Below are 24,570 nucleotides of genomic sequence, written 5' to 3' on the forward strand. Positions count from 1 at the left end.
AATCTACCCACGTAACTGAAGACCCTCAACCCTGGAACCATTCTCATGAATCTTTTCTTCCCCCCTCTCTAATGCCTTCACATCCTTCTTCAAAAGTTGTGTCCAGAACTGCTCCAGTTGAGGTCAAACCTGTGTTTTATCACAACTTCCTTTCTTTTATACTCTATGCCCCTACTTATTAACCACTTTCTCTACTTGCCTTGCCACCTTCAATGATTTGTGCATATATACCCCCAGATCCCTCTCATCTAAATGTTTAGCTCCATCTCCTTTTATTTTAATTTCACCACCATGAATTAATCCTTCATGATTAACTTTGCAAATTGCCATTTGTAATCTTGAGAGCCTCAGGTGGGCCATCTCAGTTGCCAGAGAGCTAAACGTCCTTAACTTTTCATTAGGTCTTTCCTGATTCCAGATTTATCATGATCATTTCCCTCTGTCCTCTTGGGGGCAATCATTGCTTCTTGTATCCTTATTGTATCCTTCTTGTATAATTGTTGGAAGCCAAATCAGAGTTTTAGTCCAGATGTTTATTCAGCTGAGTGGTGTCAATTATAAGTAGAATTCCTGGATGTTTAAAGAATATTTATACCAATCAGCATCTTTTGTACAAAATGACTTGAAGACCTTTCAGTTCCTAAATAGTTTGCTTGGTAATTCTTTCCTCAAAGGTATGACTACTTGGAATTTACAGACTCTAGAGGAGTGAAAGTGCGCTACGATGGGAAGGTTGGAACAGAGAAATGGCCGACGGTAAGACATTTGGCAACAGGTTTTCCTTCTACATGACCCTATTGTACATCTGCACACTCACCACTGGTCTGAAAATCATGGATTTTCACCAGGACTTAAACATGTAATTTAGGACGAGAGTTTGGTTAATATTGAGATAGTTCTTTATTATTCGAGGGACCAGGAGTTGGGTGAGATTCCATACCTGTGTCCTATTAGCTTGGCAAGAGTGGATGTTAAAGGTACCTTAGCACCAAGAGTATGGAGTGCTTCTGATGTTCTCGCTGACATTCTTTTTGTACAGTAAAGACACTATACATGGACAAGTAGTTATTGACTCTTCCGCTTAACCCATGAGACCCATGTCAACGTGAAATCTTAGTCACCCACACTCGCCACTTATTCTTGTTTGTGACAATTGGGACTAATTCTCTTCCTGCTCATTACTGAATTAAAGTGGTATCTGACAGACTTGTGAATCAGGCATATATGATGGTTCAGTGGAGTCCAAGTATTTACTCAGCATAATTTAGCAACTTTTATTACCCCATGCAACTGAGAATATAAATGGTTCTGGAATTGATTTTATCCATTATTTTTGGAGATGAAGGAAATTGAAGTTTAATACCCTGGCACACTGTCACTCAATGCTATAGCATACATTGAAAATAGCCTGGGAGCATAAATTCTGTTTGCAACATTACTCTTAAACTATTTGTAATTCCAAATCTTTCTTAGGCCTAGTTGTGTTCTTGCAGTGCGTCACTTCAGAATCTTTAATAGGAAGGGCAAGGGCGCAGTATGATGCACAATTGAGACTTTTATCTGGAAATCACTAAGATTCTGATGGGTGCCCTGGAGCTTTGAACAGTAATGCAAAAGCTTGTTTTAGGCATCAGAGTTGGTATAGGATAGAACTACAAATAGGCAGTGGAAAATAATCTGAATTTGAGGCAGTTCCAACTAAACAGGAATTCTTGCCATCCACATTCTGTTGAGATGGTTTCCAGATAATGGTTGGGTTTTTTTATCATTAGGTGTCTTTGCTTTCAAAAACATCACAACTGTTTTGTTCATTATAAAATAATGGCGGTTTCAGTTCAGTGAATTTTTTTCTTGACTATAATTGGGGCCTGTGCATTTCTTGGGAATTTGAAAATTCTACCTGTTCCCAAGAATCAGTCTGCCCTCTGTAATGAAAACAAGATCTCAGTGATGGATACCACTGAAGTAATGATTCACTCTGGTTGTGCATAAAATTTTTGCTTACATCTTTGTTTGCAGTCTGTGACGTTTAAATCTGGTCCGAGGCTGCAGTTTCTCTTCCACTCTGACAACTGTAACAATGAGTGGGGATACAAGTTCATGGTCAAAGCATATGGCCTTCCAGATGTGCGTGTACCTTGGGTTGCAGATCTACAGCTTCTTGTATCGCGGCTAATGGGTTGCCTTGCCTCCCAGGCACTGTCTTTAAACTCAGCCTGTGGTAAGATTCTTTTCTCTGTTTTAAGCAGTTGGAAGAGAGTGCCTATAATTAATATTAGATAGTTAATTGGTCACTTGGGTGTATGACACAAGAAAACTTGCACAAGTTTTAGTCTACGCTGGACCCTTGCAGACAGAGGTGGGTGTTCATCCCAGCTCGATTTGTACTCGGATTTGAGGAGTGAAAGACTAGAATCTAACCCACTGTGCCTCATGGTTGCACTTCTTTTGTCTTCTATTGCCTCATCTAACTTCTTGTGAACATTTCTTTGGATGAACATTCCCCATTTTTGTGTAAAATGTTATATAGTAGCTACTTTCGCAGGAGTGAATACCTTTCCTGGCTGCTACTCATACTTCATATTGGTGCTCTTTTAGTTGGGTAGTACTATACTTTCCTCCCGCCGTGCTTTCACCAAGGCTTTGCTGGTCATTCCACGTTTGACTTCTCTGTGACATACCCTGATGTTTGCATTCTCCTCCACTAAAAATGTCCTTGCAGAATTCCAGCAGATTTGCAAGTCCTACCCATTAATGCAGACCTCTCGTGCTGGTGTTTAACTATTTCCTAATACAGCACTGACCTCCATAACTGCAGAAACCAATTTTCTGACAACTACACTAGTTAAGTGGCTCACTAGTTGCTTAAAATGTTTGCAGATTGTTGCGATAGGTGTCGTGTGAGTGCCAGATTCAGGAAGGGCACACTATTAAATGTGTATTTCTTTGACCTTCCTCATGCTTTTTGTATTTTGCAGAAAAACAAAAGCTTATTTGTAAAATAAATATTTATTTCCAAATTTTATAAAGGGAATTTCCTCCCCAGTTACAATGTTGATCTTTTAAGTTCATCCTCAACAGGTGAGTTTTGATGTTGATGCAAAACTTTTCAGTGATTGGGCCTGGAGGGGTGTGAGGAAGTGATGGAGTGGGGTGAGGAGAAGTGAAAGCCGGGAAAACTTCTCAACTAAAAGGGCGTCTCCTCTCTTTTGATAGGAGAGTGGAACATGTGGGGAAAAACCTATGTCTCCCAAAGCCCTGATAATCTGCAGTTGAGTGATGCCCTTGGGCGTTGGGCAGCCCAAAGTGACCAGGAATGGAGGGAAGGGAAATGAGATGGGGAACCCAGAGCCTGATGAGAGCAGGGCACAGGGAGTGTGTTTCTATGCTGGCAACTTCTTTGACCCTGGCCTCCCACTCTCCCAGTAGCCTTGGTGCTGGGGTGAACCTGGCACATAGGTCAGTATGAGTGGGGTACAGCTAGCATTCCAGGCTTGGACCCCCATTAAAATTCTGGCAGTGGATAGAGTCAGCCCCTTTATAATGGAGGCATGCGGGAACAGTCAAATGACTGATGATGACAGCAGGAGAGAAGGGCAGCTGACCAGCGCGCCATTGCTTTCAAATCAACACCTCTCCCTCCTCTGGTGGATGCCAGTGTTGTTCTCACAGTGCCTCAGAAGTCCGCCAAAGAGATTTAAATGAGCTGGCCTCCTCTGACCCCGGGGACTCTGGTAAGGTCAGGAGCAGAGTCACCGGCACCCAGTCTGCTGGTGGAGTGTGCCTGCTAATTTTTGGGCCCTTGTGCCTTTCTGGTTCAAGCTTGAAATATAACAAAGAGGAGAAGAAGCTATGAGGACCACTTTGTGGAAAGACCAGGATTAGAAGAAAAGTAATTTTTTTTTTGAAAGGTGTAACACTGGAAACTGAATGCTTGACCTCCGCTGTATAACAGTCTGAATTATATATGGAAATCCTTTTGTAATCTTTTTGATAAACTTCTAATTTTAATGCAGAAAGCTGTACGGGTCTTGGCCTTAAGAGTGGGTAGCACTCTTGCTTCCAAGGTCATGGGTTCAAGGCCCACTCCAGAAATTTGAACATCCCACTCCAGCACAGTACTGAGAGACTACGACACTGACAGAGGCGCCATCCTTTGGATGAGGCAATAAACCGAGGCCCCATCTACCCCCTCAGGTGGATGTAAAGGATCCCACTGCATTATTGAAGGGAGAAGAGGGAGCTTGCCATGGAGCCCCAGCCAATATTTGTCCCTATATTACAGCAGTGACTGCTTGAAGAAACACTTATTTGGCTTTAAAGTGCTTTTGTGGGGGGGAGGGTGTATAGAGTTCATGAAAACATATAAATGTAATATCTATCTTCTTGTACATCCTTTTGATAATTGAATCACTTCACGTAATAATTAAATACTCAATGTTGTAAAAGATGCTTTATCTTGCACCTTTTTCTCTGTAAAGGACTACTCCCGACTGTTGAATTACCCGTGGAGAAGGTTACATCTGTTGTAGAGTCTCAGCTCTGGAAACCCATCTTAAGACATGGGACGTGTGTGGGAATAAGTCCATGTCCAGAGGGAACATTAGACAGCACACAATCACAAGACATCGAGATGGTAATTTAAATACTATAGCTGGTCTGCAAGTCGATAGGCATTTGAACCATGGTTTCGTTGAAGCTTAGAAAACACTAAACTGAAATCTTAGCCACAGCCCTGCATAAAATTGCTGCTGTGACTTAATCTGAGTTGATAAGTGTTCAATATTTGTAAAACTTCAACTTCTGTCCTTAAATTGGAATATTTTGTAACTGAGACAGGGTCAACATTGGCAAGGCAGTATTTATTGTCCATAATCGCCTGAGGGTTAAGAGTCAACTTCGTATTGTGGGTCTGTGGTCATGTTATAGACCAGAACAAGTAGGGTTGGCATTCCACAAATTAGCAGATGCATTGAGCTCAAGTTGACAACCTGCTATGTTGGAATTTGAGCTTGCAAGCACTGAGCTGCTCACCCTACGCCATAATTGCTATCCACTGTACCCTAAATTATGGAGTATAATATATCAAATGTATAGATGACGCAGTCAAAATTAATCTGACACCTATTATTGAGTTGATCTGTTGCGCCTGTTTGAGGTGAATGTGGAGTGGTACTGGAGGGAGCATTTAAGGAATAAATTTAGCGTTGTTCTTCTGGATAAAAATCATGCAATGCTTTTGTCTAAATTAAAAATGGACTTCCATTTTTAAAACATGTAATTTTAGTTTACTCCCCCCACAACCTCATCTGTAAAGGAAAGTGGTGTTTCTGCAATCAGAATATGAAGGAAATAACCCTTTTGCACTTTGTCTGTTGTGTATTGCAGAGCAAGAGTGATGTTCGTAAGTTCCTGATTCAGGTTGCTCTCTGGGATCCTTCACAAGAGGATTCCTCTGACTCTCAGTCTGACCTCATTAAGAGACTTGTAAGCCTATGCAAGAAACATTCGACAAAGTCGGAGGTAGTTGGTGGATTTGTTCTTGGGTCAAAAGTTGACCAAGCTGTGAACTCTGTCTTTGCTGCTATGATGTACCACAGCCCTGATCTTCACAGTGCATTGAGAACCTATGGTAAATTATACTTCTTGGTTAAATAAAAAGTCTATAGAAATTAACTCAAAAGAATGTGTATTTAATTTTGAGTTCATATATTGCATTATAAAAGAAATCCCCGGAAATGTTAAAATGCCACCAAATTTTCATGGTGGTCTTGAGCCCCTCAATGGCATGGTCACCTAGAGTAATGAGCACGAATCGTGATCAGAATTTGCAGAAGAAAGGGAATCCAGCAGTTTAAACCAATCCTCTTGTAGCTTTCACACTGAAATGCAATGGATGTGTAATATTTTTGTCCTATCAACAAACTGCAAGAAGTGTCTAGGAGCCCAATTATAGTTCCTGTGCTGTCAAATTTGGGTTGTGTCATGAAGAGATCATTCTTCATAACTCAACTCTGACACAAGTAAGATGCCCCCAGTTGGTGTCTCTACTGCCTCCAGCATATCAATGTCCCTATGTTTTTTTTGGCAACCCAGGACCCGAACTTTGGTCTGACCAGCACTCTGTCCGGTTTAATTGTGCCATCCCCTTAGTTGAATGCTGCAGTTTTAGCTTTAATTATTATTTCTTTGCATTTCTGGATGTATTGAGTCTACAAAGACTCCTTAGGTCTCATCAACTTCATCTGTAGCTATTTCACTGCCATTGGTGAAGTTTGCATGTTGTCTGTTTGTTTCACTTAGCATTATCAGTACGCTTGGATATGCCAATACACCAGTGTCTGTTTGTTCTTGCTATGTGCAGTAATTTACACCTGTCTGCATTAAGTTCCAATTACCATTTTTTTGATTTCAGCATTTTTGTTCAGTTCATTTTTTGCAATTAATGAGTTCTTCTGAGAATTTGATCAATTTTCATGGAGTTTCTGAATCCAGATCAGAAATTAATTAAAAACAATGGTGGTTCAGTCTCTGAGCTCCGGGGTACCGATTCGGTTCTCCCTTTCAGCTGTGGTTCAGTGACACTATTGCCTCTCATTCTGGGTCCTTGAACACAAGTCTCACCCTAGAGACTTGAGCACGTAATCTAGCTGATACTCCAGTGCCATATTGAAGGAGTGCTGTAATGTCAGACATCCTGAGTTGCGGTTTTAAATTACAGGCCCGTCTGTTCCCTTTGGACGTGGAAGTTCTGAGGGAATTATTTGAAGAAGAGCAGGGTAGTTTTTCCAGTATTATGGCCAACATTTATCCTTCAACCAAAACACACTATCTGGTAATTTATCTGACTCTTGCTTTGCACAAAGTAGCTGTTACATTCTCCTGCATTACAGCACTGACTATGCTTCAAAATTACATAAGAAATAGGAGCAGGAGTAGGCCATATGGGTCCTCGAGTTGCTGTGCCATTCAATATGATCAAAGTTGATCTTCAACCTCAGCTCCACTTTCCCACCTGATTTCAATATCCCTCGATTTCCACTGCGCCTAAAAATGTATCTATCTCAATCTAAAATACATACAAACATACGAATTAGGAGCAGGAGTAGGCCACTCGGCCCCTCGGGCCTGCTTCATCATTCAATGGCTGATCTAATTTTGACCTTAACTAACATTCCCGCCTGCCCTCAATAACCTTTCATCCCCTTGCTTATAAAGAATCTATCCAGTTCTGCCTCAACCAACTTTTGAGGAAGAGAATTCCAAAGTCTTACAACTCTGAGAGAGAATTTTTCTCATCTCTGTCTTAAATGGGTGACCCCTTATTTTTAAACAGTGACCCCTAGTTCTAGATTCTCCCACAAGAGGAAACATCCTTTCCACATTCACTGAGCACTGACTGAGCATCTACAACCATCACAACTTTGAGTGAAGAAATTCCTCGTCATCTCTCATCCTGAGACAGGTCTAAACTCTGCAGACAGGGGAAGCAACCCCTCAGTATCTAGCCTGTCAAGTCCCTTCAATTTTTGCGTTGCAATTAGATCACCCCCCATTCATCTAAACTCCATAGTGTATAGGCCCAATCTACTTGATCTCACTATAGGACAACTATGTCATCCCAGGAATCAATCAATTGATCTTCGCTGCATCACCTCCAAGGGAAGTACATCCTTCCTCAGATAAGGAGATCAAACCTGTGCACAGTATTCCAGGTGTGTTATCACCAAAGCTCTAAACAATTGTTGCAGAACTTCCTTACTGTTATCATCCAATCCCCTTGCAATAAAAGCCAACATCTCATATGCCTTCCATAATAGCTTGCTGTACCTGCAATCTAACTTTGTGTTTGAGACCCAAATCTCTCTGATCACCAATATTTAAAAGTTTCTCACCATTTAAAAAATATTCTGCTTTTTTACTTTTCCTATCAAAGTGAATAGCCTCAAATTTCCCCCCATTGTACTCCATTTTCCATCTCATTGTCCACTCACTTAACTTGTCTGTATCCCTTTTCAGCCTCTTTGTGTCCTCCTCACAGCTTACATTACCACTTAGCTTTGTCAGCAAAATTTGGTACATTACTCTTTTTACCTTCATCTAAGTTGTTAACATAGATTAGGAACCTAGCACATCAGTGCAAAAGATAAGGCTGAAACATTTGCAGCAATTTTCAGCCAGAAGTGCAAAGTGGACGATCCATCTCGACCTCCTCTGGAGGTCCCCAGCATCACAGATTCACTCCACGTGATATCAAGAAACGGCTGAAGGCACTGGATACAGCAAAGGCTATGGGCCCTGACAATATTCTGGCAATAGTACTGAAGACTTGTACTCCAGAACTTGCCATGCCCCTAGCCAAGCTGTCCCAGTACAGCTACAACTCTGGCATCTATCCAGCAATGTGGAAAATTGCCCAGGTATGTCCTGTGTACACAAAGCAGGACAAATCCAATTTGGCCAGTTACTGCCCCATCGGTCTACTCTCCATTAATAAAGTAATGGAAGGGGTCATCAACAGTGCTATCAAGCGGCACTTGCTTAGCAATAACCTGCTCACTGAAGCTTAGTTTGGGTTCCACCAGGACCACTCAGCTCCTGACCTCATTGCAGCCTTGGTTCAAACATGGACATAAGAGCTGAACTCGAGGTGAGAGTGACTGTCCTTGACAGCAAGGCAGCATTTGTTGGATCAAGGAGCAGTAGCAATCCAAGTGTCAGTGGGAATTGAGGGGAGTGGGGGGGGTACTCTTCTGGTTGGAGTCATATCTAGCACAAAGGAAAATGGTTGTGGTTGTTGGAGGTCAATCAGCTCAGTTCCAGGACATCATTACAGGTTGTTCCTCAGGCCCAACCATCTTCAGCTGCTTCATCAATGACCCTCCTTCCGTCATAAGGTCAGAAGTGGGAATGTTTGCTGACGATTGCACAATGTTCAGCACTATTCGCAACTCCTCAGATACTGAAGCAGTCCATGTCCAAATGCAGCAAGACTTGGACAATATCCAGGCCTGGATTGATGAGTGGCAAGTAACATTCATGCCACACAAGTGCCAGGCAATGACCATCTCCAACAAGAGAGAATCTAATCATCGCCCCTTGTCGTTCAATGGCATTACCTTTGCTGAATCCCCCACTATCAACATTCTAGGGGGTTACCATTGACCAGAAACTGAACTGAACTAGCCATATAAATACCGTGGCTGCAAGAGCAGGTCAGAAGCTGGGAATCCTGCAGCGAATAACTGGCCTCCTGACTCCCCAAAGTCTGTCCACCATTTCCAAGGCACAAGTCAGGAATGATTTGGAACACTCTCCACTTGCCTGGATGAGTGCAGCTCCAACAACACTCAAGAAACCTGACACTATCCAGGACAAAGCAGCCTGTTTGATTGGCATCCTATCCACAAACAATTCACCCCCTCCACCACCGATGCACAGTGGCAGCAGTGTGTACCATCTACAAGATGCATTGCAGGAATTCAAGGCTCCTTAGTCAGCACCTTCCAACCCACGACGTCACCATCTCGAAGGACAAGGGCAGCAGACACATGTGAACACCACCTGGAAGTTCCCTTTCAAGCCACCCACCATCCTGACTTGGAAATATATCGCCGTTCCCATCACTGTCGCTGGGTTAAAATCCTGGAACTCCCTGCCTAACAGCATTGTGGGTGTACCTACACCACATGGACTGCAGAAGTTCAAGAAGGCAGCATACCACCCACCTTCTCAAGGGCAATTGGGGATGGACAATAAACATTGGCAGAGCCAGCGATGCGCACACCCCATGAATGAATAAAAAGAATAGATGAGGCTCCACACTGATCCTTGTGGCACACTAAGAGTTACAGCCTGCCAACTGGGAAATGCCACATTTATCCCTACTCTCTGCTTTCTGTCCATTAACCAATCCTCTATCCATGCTAATAGATTACCCCCCAGCCCCATGAGCCCTTGTGAATAATAAAAGGTGTTTTATGTGGCACCTTATTGAATGCCTTTTGGAAATCCAGCAATACTACACCTAATGGTTCCCCTTTAATCTACTTTACTAGTTACATTCTCAAAAAACTCTAAATTTGTCAAACACAATTTCCTTTTTTTAAAGCCATGTTGACTCTAAGTGTTGTGTTAACACCTCCTTTGTAACAGATTCCAGTAATTTAATTTTATTAAATGATTTCGAGTGTGCAGAGGTTGTTTCTTTCCACAGCAACAAGTTTACTGTTAATAATCAATTCCATTATTTTACTGAAGTGCAGGTAAGGGAAATCAATATTGGCCTTCGTAGATCAGTTATTGCCTGTTCTTACTTGGATTGTTGGAGAATGGGGTCCAAAGGCCATTTTTAATAGGAAAATAGCTGTTTGATACACAAAGGTGCAGGGCTGTAAGGCGGCAGTGGAATTTATTTAGATTACACATTGGGTTGAATGGCCTCCCTCTATGCTCTAACCCTCTCTGGTTTTAACAGATCCCAAGTAACAGATCTCTAGGGTGAAATGGATCATAAAATTACCCTCTCCCAGCGGGTCGGAGATGTTTAACGTTTCTTTTAAAATTACCCGAGTGAGGAAGTTGTTTAGTCTAAAAGAACTTTGTCATTTTAAACTCCTCTCTTTTGGGAAAAAAAACAAAGGTGTGCCAGGAAAATATAATGGATTTATTATTAATGGAGATGCAGGTTTGTGCCTCCCTTGCTGTGGTGAGTGTGGCTGATTTACATTGGCACAAGTTTCAGCCAGCCTTCCATATGTTGTGAAATGTGCAATGAGTTTCCACTGGCAGAAAACGTAATAGCTAAACTTTTATTTATAAATGTACAAGTTGAAGCCAACCAACCCGGTGTATGATGTTCTTCCCTCTTGATATCTCCAGTGATTTGCTGAATATTTAGTTTTCCATTTGTTTTAACTCTGTTGTATAGAAGGAAGTTGAATTAAAAAATATTCTGAACAATCTAATTGGGGAAGGAAACGTCTTTGCAGTTTTTATTAAATAACTGTTTTGTGATTAGTTGCAATCTTTTGATTCCTGTACACTCTCTGTTCATAATCACTGAACATGTATTACTAGGAGGACCATGCTTTAAAGAGCTGCTGTCTTTCTCCTCCCCTCTTCCATTAACCATGTCAAGCTAAATAATTAAAGATACTCTGGTGTGCATGGAATGTCACCCTATCCCAATTTTCACTTCTTGGGAATATTTGAACCTTTGCTTGCCACCCAATACTGGTGGCACAGTGAAGTGCAATCAATCTCCTCCACACCGATATCTACCTTTTAATGAAATTGAGGTATTTGAACATTTTTTTGCTTGCAACTCTTTAGCCAAAGACTGACCACATCCGGCCGGTTTTATTTTTAAATTCCTTTTTTTTGGGGATGTGAGCACCACTGGCAAGGCTTGCATTTATTGTTCATCCCTGCAGTCCACATGGTGGAGATACATCCACAGTGCTATAAGGGAGGGAGGAAGTTCCAGGATTTTGATCCAATTGATCAGCGCATTCAAAACGAGGATTCTTTTAATTAGACATGTTAGTGAATTATCTAGCCGTCTAATCCATCAGTGCCTGTGGGTGCAGCATCTTGTTTTACTATTAAATGTCCCCTAGATGTTTATATGTTTAATTGAGAAGAACCCAAAGCTGTTTAATTCTGCTGGAGCTGAGGAACAATTCCTGTTTGATAATGCAATGTAGCCTGCTCCTATTGAGTGTGGATTTAGTGTTTACCATAGACCAAACCTCCAATCCTAAACTACGCCCATAAAGTTCAGTACTAAATCTATTGCTAACAACATATGCAGGTTTACTGTAGACAATTGGTGATCATTATAAGCTATTAATATGGCCTGAAATTCTGGTCCAGAAGCCCACTATAATTCCTGCTCATTTGGTTCATAAGATGTACGAGCAGAAGTAGGCCATTTGGCCCATAGAGTCTGCTCCGCTATTCAATGAGATCATGGCTGACCTGATAATCCTGAACTCCACTTTCCTACTTTTTCCCCAAAACCCTTGATTCCCTTACTGATTAAAAATCTGTCTATCTCTGCCTTGAATATACTTAACAACCCAGCCTCTACAGCCCTCTGCGATAAAGAATTCCACAGATTCACTAGCCTAACACAGACAGCTTCAGCCTGGTCAGCAAAATTATATTTCAAACTCCTCTGGTCTGCATTACAATTTAGATCATCAGAAGAGAATTAGAAATTTCAAACTGGGTAAGGAGATCATCTGTAACCATTGTGAGCTACAGATGATACTGGTGTACTATAGTGTTCTTAAGGGTTAAATGGGGCAGTTGCTTACAATGAACAGAACACTTACACAGAAAACAATCTGCTATTAGTAACAGACATTGTATCTTACATTTGCGTTAATGTATTGTGCTTTCCTGTTTCTGTAGTTACAAGTGGCGGTACCACAGGTTTCAATGAAGACATGGCAGAAGTGTATGCATTAGCTGAAGGAATGAAGACCTGGATAGTAAGTTTCATAAAAGGTGACATTTTGCTTCAAATGTCACTTATTAATTTAAATCTCTGCTGTCTTTGAAGAAGTAGAAAGTGTAGATGAGGGTAATGTAGAAGAGGCATTGATTTTCAAAAGGCCTTTGATAAGATGCTGTACTGTAGACTCATGATTAAGGTCAGAGCATGTGAAGTCAGGTGACCTAAGCAGCAGAATGAACAGCAAACTGTCTATAAAACAAAACCGAGGAGAAGTTAAAGGTATTTACTCAGACTGGTGAAAGGTGGTGCTCCACAAGGATCGGTAATGGGAATCAGAAAGATTTGTGGATGGCACCAAATTGGTTAATACTGTGGAAAACTGATGAAATGTATGCAGAATGGGCATGTAGACAACAAATTAATTTCGATATCGGTAATTGTGAGATGGTGCACGTTTGTAGGAGGAATAAGGAGGTTACATACTGCTTGCAATATGAAAGTGTAATTGGAGTACTGGACAAAGGGATCTAAGCATATGCATTTACAAATCAATAAAAGTAGCAAAGGAAGTTAACAAGGTCATAATAAATACAAACAAGGCACTGAGATTCATTTCCAGAGGAATGGAACTGAAAAACAGTGATATTAAATTAAACTTGTATGGAACATTGGTTAGACTACGCCTAGAGTACTGGTCTCCATATTACAAAAAGGATATGGAGGCATTGGACAGGTGCAGAAAAGACCATAAGATGCTATCAGAACTAAGAGGTTATAACTATCAGAAAATGCTAAAAAGTCTGGGACTCATTTCTTTAGAAAAGAAAAGGCTGAGGAGTGACCTGAGTGAGGTCTTAAAAATTATGAGGATATTCACATAGTGAAGATGATTACACTTTTGGGGGAGTCCAAAACTAGGCACTATAAGCATACAACAGTCACCAATAAATCCAATAAAGAGGTTAGGAGAAACTTTACTCAGCAAGTGATTTGCATGCAGACTTCTTGATCACAAAGAGCAGTTGAGGTGAAGCTAGATAAGCATTTGAGGGAGAAGTGAATGGAAGGATATGTGGCTAGAGTTAAATAGAGTTGGGTGAATAGAGACTTGTATGGGGCATAAACAACGGCATGGACCAGCTGGGTGAATGGTCAGTTTCTGTGCTGTGCATTCCATATAATTCTATTTCTGTGCTAAAGGTAGAGAAGTAATATGATTCAAATGGTTGGACTAGTTTTAACCATTGATGAGAGCACAATCTTTAAAAAGTTGTTTCTCTCCTTGGTGGGTTTTTATAAGTAGTCATTTTTTTTTGTGAATCCATGCTTTAGGGGGAGGAGAGGGGCTGAAGATGGTTAGAGTAAAACGTGAATTTGTCTAGCACTTTGCCAGACCCATGTCTATAAAAGGTTATAAATTTTACACTGTGGAGTCAGTTATCAGGGGTTTTCTGTTAATTGATGAATCTCCCTTGGCATTTCTCATAGATATTGGGAGAAAACGGGGTGTCTTTGAGATGTGTTTGTTGTACCAGAGTGTAACAGAGAAGCACAGTTCTTTTAATAGCTTGAGAAATAATATCACCATCTGTTGGAGGAATGAAATATAGCCGACTTAGTTACCTTGCAATGTTATCCAGTTAAATTGACTTGTTAAACAAAAATAAAAGCTGTCCTATACTTTTTGCTCTCTCGTAGCAGAGGGCTGACAGTTTTATTGCAACAAACCTTGAAATCCTTTGTGTGTTCTTTACAGTTACTCATTTTGTGTTTAAAGATAAACCAGTTTGATCAAGCCAGCAGTGGAAGGAAATCACTTGTGTACCTCATCATGTTTTAGTGGCGGATGAATCAACAATAGTGGTGCTGTTGAAGGTCAAGGGCATGTGGTTGCACTACTAGTTGTTTGAGATGGTCATTGTCTGGCACTTGTGCAGCATAAATGGTTCCTGATACTGAGCCTAGGTGTTGTCCAGGCCCTTGGCACAGTTTGCTGCATTATCGGAAGAGTTGTGAATGGAGCTAAATCATCAGCAGCTAACTTCACTTATGACCTTGATGCAGAAGAGAAGTCATTTGATGAAACAATTGAAGATAGTTGAGTCAGGAACACTTACCTGAAGACTTCCTGCAGCAAAATCCTGGGACTGGGGCAATGATAATTGATGCCCAACAACCATGACCATTGGTCAACATCCCTTTGTGGCACGTTGACTGATGGGCTTTCTTCTTGACCCTTATTGACCTCATTTTGGTACAGATTAGTTGTGTCATATCTGGCTGACTGTTGCCTTGATGTTAGGGTGTGGAGTTACTCTCATCTCTCCTCTGGCATTAGGCTCTTGTGTCCATGCCAGGGCTGTATCAAGGTTGGGAACTGAGTGCTTCTAGTGGAACCTAAAGCTGAGCATCAGTGACTGATGTATCAGGTACCACTCAATGGCCCTGTTGGTGATTCAACCATCACTTTGCTGATGATTGGGAGGAGATGTTAAGTTTTAAAATATTATTAAATAAGTGAGTAAACTTTATTACTGGCAGAAGTGTTTGTCTTTTGTGCAAGTATGTTAAAAAAGTCATTCCTGGATAACTACATCAGCAACTTGAATTTGAATGCCAGCCTTAATGCAATAAAATGTCCCAAAGCCCCTTAACAGGAGCATTATCAAACAAAATTTGACACTTAGCCACATGGGTGATATTAGGACAGGTGAGCAAAAACCAGCGATAAAAGCAAAATACTGCGGATGCTGGAAATCTGAAACAAAAACGGAAAATGCTGGAAAAACTCAGGTTTAACAGCATCTGTGGAGAGAGAAATAGAGTAAACGTTTCGAACCCATATGAAGAAACGCTCATACGGACACCAAACGTTAACTCTGTTTCTCTCTCCATGGATGCTGCTAGACCTGCTGAGTTTTTCCAGCAGTTTCTGTTTTTGTTTGAGCAAACACCAGCACCAGTCAAGGTGGTAACTTGGTCGATATTGTTGCATGATCTTAAATAGATTCATTTTTCTTTCCTTGGCTGTCACCTTTCTCCAACAAGATGGAACGCAAACAGAAATACCTTATGATGATCAGCGATAAAGAGGTGCAAGATGACAACAAGATGAACCCAGAAAATATCAGTGAGTAAATCCATCCACCTCATTCCATCTGGAGACTTGAACAAAAGGACTCCAGTGTGATATACAGAGCTTCCAGATGATTCTATAGCTGCAATCTGTTCAAACGGGATCTGGATAAAGAGACCTGCTGTTAAATATCATGGTTTAGAGTCAGGGCTCCCTCCCTTAAAAGCTAATAATGGTGATATTGTCAATGAAAATAAGGAATTGGTTGACATGCTGAATATTCACTTTGCGTCAGTATATCCACTAGAGGAAGAGGTTAAGAGGTCAGACATCTCACTAATATTGTGATTCACCTAAAGTAACATAAACAAAATATCATTAATGTTCAAAATAATGGCACTGACAAGTGATAAATCTCAGAACCAGATGGTTTCCATCCCAGGATTTTAAAGCAAGCAGTTGAGAACATTACACTTGCCCTAACTATAATCTTCTAAAATTCCCTTGGGAATGGTTCCTTTAGATCAGAAAATTGCGCATGTCACTTCGCTATCTAAGAAAGTTGAGAGGGAAACCAGGGAATCAAAGATCAGTTATCCTGACATCTGTTGTGGGGAAATTACCAGAGTCAGCAATTAAGGATAGAGGGCCAGAAACTTGAAAATTCAATGTGTAGGTCATGCCTGATGAACCTGGTTAAAGTTTTTGAAGAAGTGACTAAAGTAGTGAACAGAGGAATGCCAATGGAAATTATTTATATGGACTTCCAGAACTCATTTGATGAAGTCCCTCATAAGACACTGTTAGCTAAAGTTGAACCTCATAGAGTCAAAGGCATATTATTGACCTGGTTTACAAATTGGCTGAGTGGCAGGAGACAGGGTAGGAATAATGGGCGAATGCTCTAATTGGCAGGATATGACTAATGATTCACAAGGATCTGTAGGGCCTCAACTATTCACTGTATTTATTAACAACTTAGATGATGTGATAGCTCACCAAATGCCACAAAGATAGGAAGCATAAAATTATAAAGGGCTATCGATAGATTAAGTGAATGTGCGGAAATATTGCAAATAGATTTCAATGTTGGCAAATGTGAGGTCATCCACTTTGGACTTTCTAAATGCTAGAAACAATGGAGGTCCTTGGGGACCAGGTATTTATTATTATTTATCAGATATTTATTGCCCTTGTTCAGAAGGCATTTTAAGGGTCAGCCATATTGCTGTGGGCCTGGAGTCACATGTCTGCCAGACCAGATAAGGACGGCAGGTTTCCTTCCCTAAAGGACCATGGTTTCATGGTCCTCATTAGACTTTTAATTCCAGGTTTCTATTCATTATTGAATTCAAATTCCACCATCTGCCGTGGCGGGATTTGAACCAGGGTCCCCAGAGCTCTGAAGAAGAGTCATACGGACTCAAAACATTAACTTTTTTTTTCTCTCCAAAGATGCTGTTAGACCTGCTGAGTTTTTCCAGCACTTTCTGCTTTTGTCCCCAGAGCTTTACCCTGGTTTCTGGATTATCAGTCCAGTGACAATACCACTACGCCACTACCTCTCCATAATTAAGGAAAGCCAGCATGGATTCATTAAGGGAAAATCGTGTTAATTAACTTGCTGGAGTTTTTTGAGGATGTTGTTGATGTGGTGTATATGGATTTTCAAAAGACATTTGATAAAGTGCCACATGACAGACTTTGAGCAAAATTGTAGCTCATGGAATAAAAGGGAAAGTAAGCACTTGGATAAGAAATTGACAGGAAACAGAGAGTAGTGATAAATGGTTGTTTTTCAGATTGGAGGAAGGTTTGTAATGGAGTTCTCCAGGGGCCAGTGTTGGGACCCTTGCTCTTCCTGATATATATTAACGACCTAGACTGTGGTGTGCAGGGCATGATTTCAACATTTTCAGATGATACAGAGATTGGAAACATTGCCAGCTGTGATGGGGAGGCCGTGAACTTCAAGAGGACATAGACATGTTGGTGGATTGGGCAGACAAGTGGCAGATGAAGCTCAGTGCAGAAAAGTGTGAGGTGATTGATTTTGGTAGGAAGAATATTGAGAGACAGTATAAAATAAAGAAGAAACTCTAAAGGAGATGCAGGAACAGAAGTACCTCGGTGTATATGTACTTAAGACATTGAAGATGGCAGGGCATGTTGATAGCAGTTAATAAAGCATATAGTATCTTAGGCTTTAATAATAGGGGCATTGAGTATAAAAGTAAGGAGCTCATGTTGAATTTGTATAAGACACAAGTTAGGCCTCATCTGGAGCACTGCGTCCAGTTCTGGGCACCATACTTGAGGATGTGAGGCATTGGAGAAAGTACAGAAGAGATTCACAAGAATGATTCCTAGGATAAAGAATTGTATCTATGAGGATAGATTGGAGAGGTTGAAACTGCTTTGCTTGGAGAAAAGAAAGCTGAGAGGAGACTTGATGGAGGTATTCAAGACCCTGAGGGGTATGGACAGGGTAACTAGTGAGAAACTGTTGCCACTCAAGAGAACATTAAGAACTATAGGGCACAGATTGAAGATAATTGGCAAAGGGAATAATAATGATGAGGAAAAATTTTTCACCTGGAGGGTGGTTGGAGTCTGGAGCGAACTTCCTGAAAGGGCGATAGAGGCAGGTTTGATTGAGGTATTCAAAAGGTAATTGGATTACTATCTGAAAAGAGAGAATGTGCAAGGTTACGGGGATAAGGCAGGGGAGTGGGATTAGGTAGAAGGCTCTTTCAGAGAGCCAATACAAACCCGATGGGCTGAATGGCTTCCCCCTGCACTGTAAAGATTCTGTGAAATAGTATTTTAGTGAAATATTTAGCCAATTAGCTTTGGCAGTCTTTTGATGAGGATAGTAGTTGGGAGTAGGTTTTTGATCTGATTGTAAAATATCTTTTCAAAATGTTACAACATGGTGCTTCATAGCAGCATTACATTTGTATAAAACTTATGTTTTTATTCTACTTATTGCTATAGCTTTATATATATCAATAACTGTTTTTCATGTCTTTGTAGATGAAAACTGGATTGAAAAAAGCCTTTTGCTACTAAAATTTTCACCATTTCCAACAAAAAACACTGGCTCTTTGTCTGATGTTAAGAGGATTGATACTTTGCAAGAACAGAACGAGGTTTTGGCCAAGGCCACTGATCCACCAGCACAGCACGTTACTTCTGAGTCCACATTATCGCAGGATCTTAGCGCAACATCACAGAGCACATCGGCAGAAAAGCCCCAGCAAACAGCCCAGGCAACCACAGCTCCGAGGGATGACCTCGATACTGCTGGTCCACCCCAGTGTGAAAGCCCAGCTTCTTCAGTGAGCACAACGCCCAGTGAGAATCTTGTATCTCCTTACATTGACCTTCCCTCCCCTTTCAGCTCCAAACCCAAACCTGCATTCGGTAAAGGCCGACTTAGGTTACTTTCACTCAGGTCCATGGAAGAGTTTAAAATGGTCTCCATCCAAGACAAATATCCAATTTTGAAGAACATTTTAGAATTCATGAAGGATTCCAACATTTCTTCTGAAAGGTAAGCTGGGTAGGTTTTGTACATCAAACCAATGAAAAATACTAGAATAAGTTGTGAGAGTATTTGCATTTCAAGGAGAATGAGTAGGTAATTTAGTGGTTAAGAATGGGTAAAATGGAAGGAACTGTAAATCAAAATTATTTTTCTTTGTTTTAATCAAAGTTTAATTTGCCAACCCACGGGGCCGTTATAATAATTCTGCTGTAAGATTGCAGTTGGAGTGTCCTTTCAGAAGCAGCCATTACGCAGGGTGTAGGAGGAAGACAGATGGAAGAAAGTAAGGGATCAAGCTTTTTTGGATCTGGTTATGTGTAATGAGGCAGGTTTAATAAATGATCTGAGTAAAAGATCCCCTAGGAAACAGTGATCATAACATGATAGAATTTAGCATTCAGTTTGAGAGTGAGAAACTTGGGTTGGAAACAGCTATGCTAAAGTAATTACAAAGCAATGAGGGCAGGGTTGGCTGGAGTGGACTGGGAAAGGAGCTTAGCAGAAAAGATGGTTGATGAACAATGGCAGACGTTGGCAGAAAATAGTTCATAACTCACAACAAAGCTATATCCCAGTGATGAAGAAGAATTCTAGGAAGGTGATAAACCAACCATGGTTAACCAAGGAAGTTAAGGATAGCATCACATTGAAAGAAAAAACATACCATGTGGCAAAGATTAGTGGTAAGCCAGAGGATTGGAAAAGTTTTAAAAACCAACAAAGGATAACCAAAAAAAAAGATAAAGAGGGAAAAAATAAACTTTGAGGGTAAACAAACAAGTAATATGAAAATGGACTGCATAAAAAGGAAGCGAGAGGCTGAAGTAAATATAGGTCCCTTAGTGAATGAGGCTGGGGAAATAATAATGGTGAATCAGGAAATGGCAGAGGAGTTGAATAAGTACTTTGCATCAGTCTTCACGGTAGAAGACACTAATAGCATTGCAAAAATACTAAATAATCAAGGGGCAAAAGGTTGCGAGGAATTAAATAGAATAACTGTCACTAGAGAAAACGTACTAGGGAAACTGATGGGACTAAAGGCCGATAAGTCCCCTGGACCTGATGGTAACAAGCAGGGTAGATAAAGGGGAACCAGTGATTGTAATATATTTGGATTTCCAAAAGGCATTTGATAAGGTACCGCACATTAGGCTACTTAATAAGGTAAGAGCCCATGGTGTTGGGGGCGGTATATTAGCATGGATAGAGGATTGGCTAACCAGTAGAAGACAGAGGGTTGGGGTAAGGGGGCATTTTCAGGATGGCAACCTGTAACTAGTGGAGTGCCACAGGGATCAGTGCTGGGGCCACAATTATTTACAATATATATTAATGACTTGGATGAGGGAAGCGAATATACTATCATCAAGTTTGCGGATGACACAAAAATAGGTGAGAAGGCAAGTGGTGAGGATGACAGAGTCTACAGACGGATATAGACAGGTTAAGTGAGTGGGCAAAAAACTTGCCAGATGGAATATAATGTGGTAAAATGTGAAGTTATGCACTTTGGCAGGAAGAATAGAGGAGCTGAATATTATTTAAATGGAGAAAGACTGCAGAAAGCTGCAGCACAGAGAGATTTGGGTGTTCTCATGCATGAATCACAAAAAGCTAGCATACAAGTTCAGCAGATAATAGGGAAGGCAAATGGAATAAAAGCAAAAAACTGTGGATGCTGGAAATCCAAAACAAAAACAAAAATACCTGGTAAAACTCAGCAGGTCTGGCAGCATCTGCGGAGAGGAACACAGTTAATGTTTCGCGTCCGTATGATTCTTCAACAGAACTAAGTAAAAGTAGAAGAGGTGAAATATAAGCTGGTTTAACCGGGTTGGGTGGGGGGGTGGCGGTAGAGCTGGATAGAGGGCCAGTGATAGGTGGAGATAGCCAAAAGATGTCATAGACAAAAGGACAAAGAGGTGTTGAAGGTGGTGATATTGTCTAAGGAATGTGCTAATTAAGAGTAGAAAGCAGCATAAGCAAGGTACAGATAGCCCTAGTGGGGTGGAGTGAAGGAATCGAAATGGGCTAAAAGGTAGAGATAAAACAATGGATGGAAATACATTTAAAAATAATGGAAGTAGGTGGGAAAAGAAAAATCTATATAAATTATTGGAAAAAAAAAGGGGGGATGGAGGAGAGAGTTCATGATCTAAAATTTTTGAACTCAATATTCAGTACGGAAGGCTGTAAAGTGCCTATTCGGAAGATGAGGTGCTGTTCCTCCAGTTTGCGTTGAGCTTCACTGGAACAATGCGGCAGGCCAAGGACTGACATGTGGGCATGAGAGCAGGGTGGAATGTTGAAATGGCAAGTGACAGGGAGGTCTGGGTCATGCTTGCGGACAGACCGAAGATGTTCTGCAAAGCAGTCACCCAGTCTGTGTTTGGTCTCTCCAATGTAGAGGAAACCACATTGGGAGCAACGAATGCAGTAGACTAAATTGAGGGAAGTGCAAGTGAAATGCTGCTTCACTTGAAAAGAGTGTTTGGGCCCTTGGACGGGGAGAGGGGAAGTGAAGGGGCAGGTGTTGCACCTTCTGCGGTTGCATGGGAAGGTGCCATGGGAGGGGGTTGAGGTGTAGGGGGTGATGGAGGAGTGGACCAAGGTGTCCCGGAGGGAATGATCCCTGCGGAATGCCGCCGGGGGGGTGAAGGGAAGATGCGTTTGGTGGTGGCATCATGCTGGAGTTGGCGGAAATGGCGGAGGATGATCCTTTGAATGCGGAGGCTGGTGGGGTAAGTGAGGACAAGGGGGACCCTATCATGTTTCTGGGAGGGAGAGGAAGGTGTGAGGGCGGATGCGCGGGAGATGGGCCGGACACGGTTGAGAGCCCTGTCAACCACCATGGGTGGAAAACCTCAGTTAAGAAAGAAGGAAGACATGTCAGAGGAACTGTTATTGAAAGTGCCATCATCAGAACAGATGCGACGGAGGCGAAGGTACTGAGAGAATCGGATGGAGTCCTTACAGGAAGTGGGGTGTGAGGAGCTATAGTCGAGGTAGCTGTGGGAGTCGGTAGGCTTGTAATGGATATTGGTGGACAGTCTATCACCAGAAATTGAGGCAGAGAGGTCAAGGAAGGGAAGGGAAGTGTCAGAGATGGACTATGTGAAAATGATGGAGGGGTGGAAATTGGAAGCAAAATTTATAAATTTTTCCAGGTCCAGACGAGAGCATGAAGCAGCACCGATGCAATCATCGATGTACCGGAGAAAGAGTTGTGGGCTGGGGCCGGAGTAGGACTGGAACAAGGAATGTTCCACATACCCCATAAAGAGACAGGCATAACTGGGGCCCATGCGGGTACCCATACCCACAACTTTTATTTGTAGGAAGTGAAGGAGTTTAAGGAGAAATTGCTCCGTGTGAGAACAAGTTCAGCCAGACGGAATGTTGGCCTTAATTTCAAAGGGAATGGAGTATAAAAATAGGGAAGTCTTGCTAAAGCTATACGAAGCACTAGTTAGACCATGCCTAGAATACTGTGAACAGTTTTGGTCCCCTTATCTAAGGAAAGATATATTGGCATTGGGGGCAGTCCAGAGAAGGTTCACTAGGTTGATCCCTGGTATGGAGGGATTTTCTTATGAGGAGAGGTTGAGTAGATTGGGCCTGCACTCATTGGAGTTTAGAAGAATGAGAGGCGACCTTATTGAACCATATCAGATTCATAGGGGCCTTGATAGGGCAGGTGCTGATAGGTTGTTTCGCTTTGTGGGAAAGTCTAGAATCAGAGAGCATAATCTCAGAGTAAGGGGTCACCCATTTAAGATAGAGATGAGGAGGAATTTCTTCTCTGAAGGTAGTGAATCTGTAGAATTCTTTACCGCAGAAGGCTGTCGAGGTTGGGTCATTAAGTATATTCAAGGCTGAGATAAACAGAATTTTAATCAGTAAGGGAATCAAGAGTCATGGGGTAAAGGCAGGTAGGTGGAGTTGAGGATTATGAGGTCAGCCATGATCGCATTGAATGGCGGAGCAGACTTGATATGCCGAATCGACTACTTCTCCTATGCCTTATGGTCTTAAGGTAATTAGCAGTTTCATGGTAGCTTTGGCTATGAGGAGGTTGAACTGCTGGCAGGAGCCCACTTTTAAATATAATCAGATGTTGAGGGTGGGAAATTATGTTTGAGATTCAATGAAAACTCTTCTGAGTTCCAAGGTTATTTTGGCCACAAACTTAATGCTGTTGGCCAATAGTAACTGCACTCAAGAGCTGTTCGATGTGATAAAGGAAGCCAGCTTGTTGTTGAGAATGAGTTGGAACTGGACTGTGTTGATAATGAAGAATCATATACCACAGAAGGAGACTATTTGACCCATGGCACCTGTGCTGACTTTTTGAAAGAACTGTCCATTTAGTGGATCAATTGAACCTTTAAGAGCCAGCTATAGATTTGAGTCCCAATGGCTATTAATGTGACAAAAAAGTTGCATTAAAGTCAGGCCTCATCTGGTCTACTTGCGGAGGCATGGTTAAGTAGGGGTTTTGATACACCAGCATCTCTTTGAGAAGCTTTGTGTTTTTACGCTAGCCTTTTAATGTGCCATTGGAGTGTTGCAGATATGAGCTGCGTTGTGGCATAGTACAATGTGATTCATGCCCTCACTGCCACACCTGTTAGGAACAACCTCAGCTATAGGGATGTGCCAACTACCTGCTCCAGGCAATTAGAGAGAAGAATGATTTGAGGTGGTCAAGAGCTACACTCGCCTTGCATCCAGCAACCAATGGGACAGGCAAATGCCTAGGAGTAGGTGACCCACTTACTGTATATGCTCGAGTAATAGTCAATCTCAAGTAAATGTCAACCCCTGACTTTTGGCCAAAAATTCTTTTTATATACCTCGTGTAAGAATCGACTTTTAACTTTCTAAGGACCTCTGCTCTGACTCAGCTTACTGCCCTGTTCTGTGTTCAGGGTAACACAGCAGAGACCAGGATCCGATCTTCCCGCATCAGCGCAGGATCACTGAGTGCAATTTGCCCACTGAGATATTGGGGAATGTTAGTAAAAGTTTAACTTCTCATTGAAATGGCGGAGGTAAGATTGGAACAAATTGCAGTCAGTGTACAGTGTGTGTGTGAGCTGCGAGCATATTAAACTTTCCCAGAAATGGAACTAAGCTCACTCAGCTGTCATGAAAAGTTTTATGACCTATAGGAAAAGAAAAGGGATTATTAAGAGCTTACCCTTCTTCCTTTTGTTCCAATCGATTTCCTTATGAGCTGGGAGCATCTGAAACTTAGAGACTGAACACCCAGCATGATTCTCTGCTGGCTGTGTGACTGCAAGTGTTGGTAGTTGAAAGTAAACCGCACGAAAACATTACCCCTGTAAAAGTCAACCCCTTAACTTTTTTGCCTAAAAAGGGTCTCAGAAATTTGACTTTTACACAAATATGTACATAAATCATAGTTGGTGCATTGATTTGTGACATTTGTAAATAAGAATTGTGGTGCAC

The 24,570-nt window shown here is 41.6% G+C and overlaps 1 protein-coding gene across 5 annotated transcripts in view; it reads left to right on the top strand.

The window, feature by feature from the left end:
• Window positions 1–24,570, top strand: part of zzef1 (zinc finger, ZZ-type with EF hand domain 1) — a 283,385-nt gene that overhangs the window by 121,659 nt on the left and 137,156 nt on the right. For all 5 annotated transcript variants that reach the window (XM_078548719.1, XM_078548721.1, XM_078548723.1 and 2 more), the window contains exons 23-29: window positions 675–756; window positions 2,020–2,221; window positions 4,482–4,636; window positions 5,389–5,632; window positions 12,421–12,500; window positions 15,515–15,596; window positions 18,579–19,098. In XM_078548719.1, coding sequence (XP_078404845.1) covers window positions 675–756; window positions 2,020–2,221; window positions 4,482–4,636; window positions 5,389–5,632; window positions 12,421–12,500; window positions 15,515–15,596; window positions 18,579–19,098 — 1,365 coding nt within the window. The remainder of the gene's footprint in view (window positions 1–674; window positions 757–2,019; window positions 2,222–4,481; window positions 4,637–5,388; window positions 5,633–12,420; window positions 12,501–15,514; window positions 15,597–18,578; window positions 19,099–24,570) is intronic.

This window comes from Cetorhinus maximus, chromosome 9 (assembly GCF_964194155.1).
Source record: "Cetorhinus maximus chromosome 9, sCetMax3.hap1.1, whole genome shotgun sequence".
In the NCBI taxonomy this organism is placed as follows: Eukaryota; Metazoa; Chordata; class Chondrichthyes; order Lamniformes; family Cetorhinidae; genus Cetorhinus; species Cetorhinus maximus.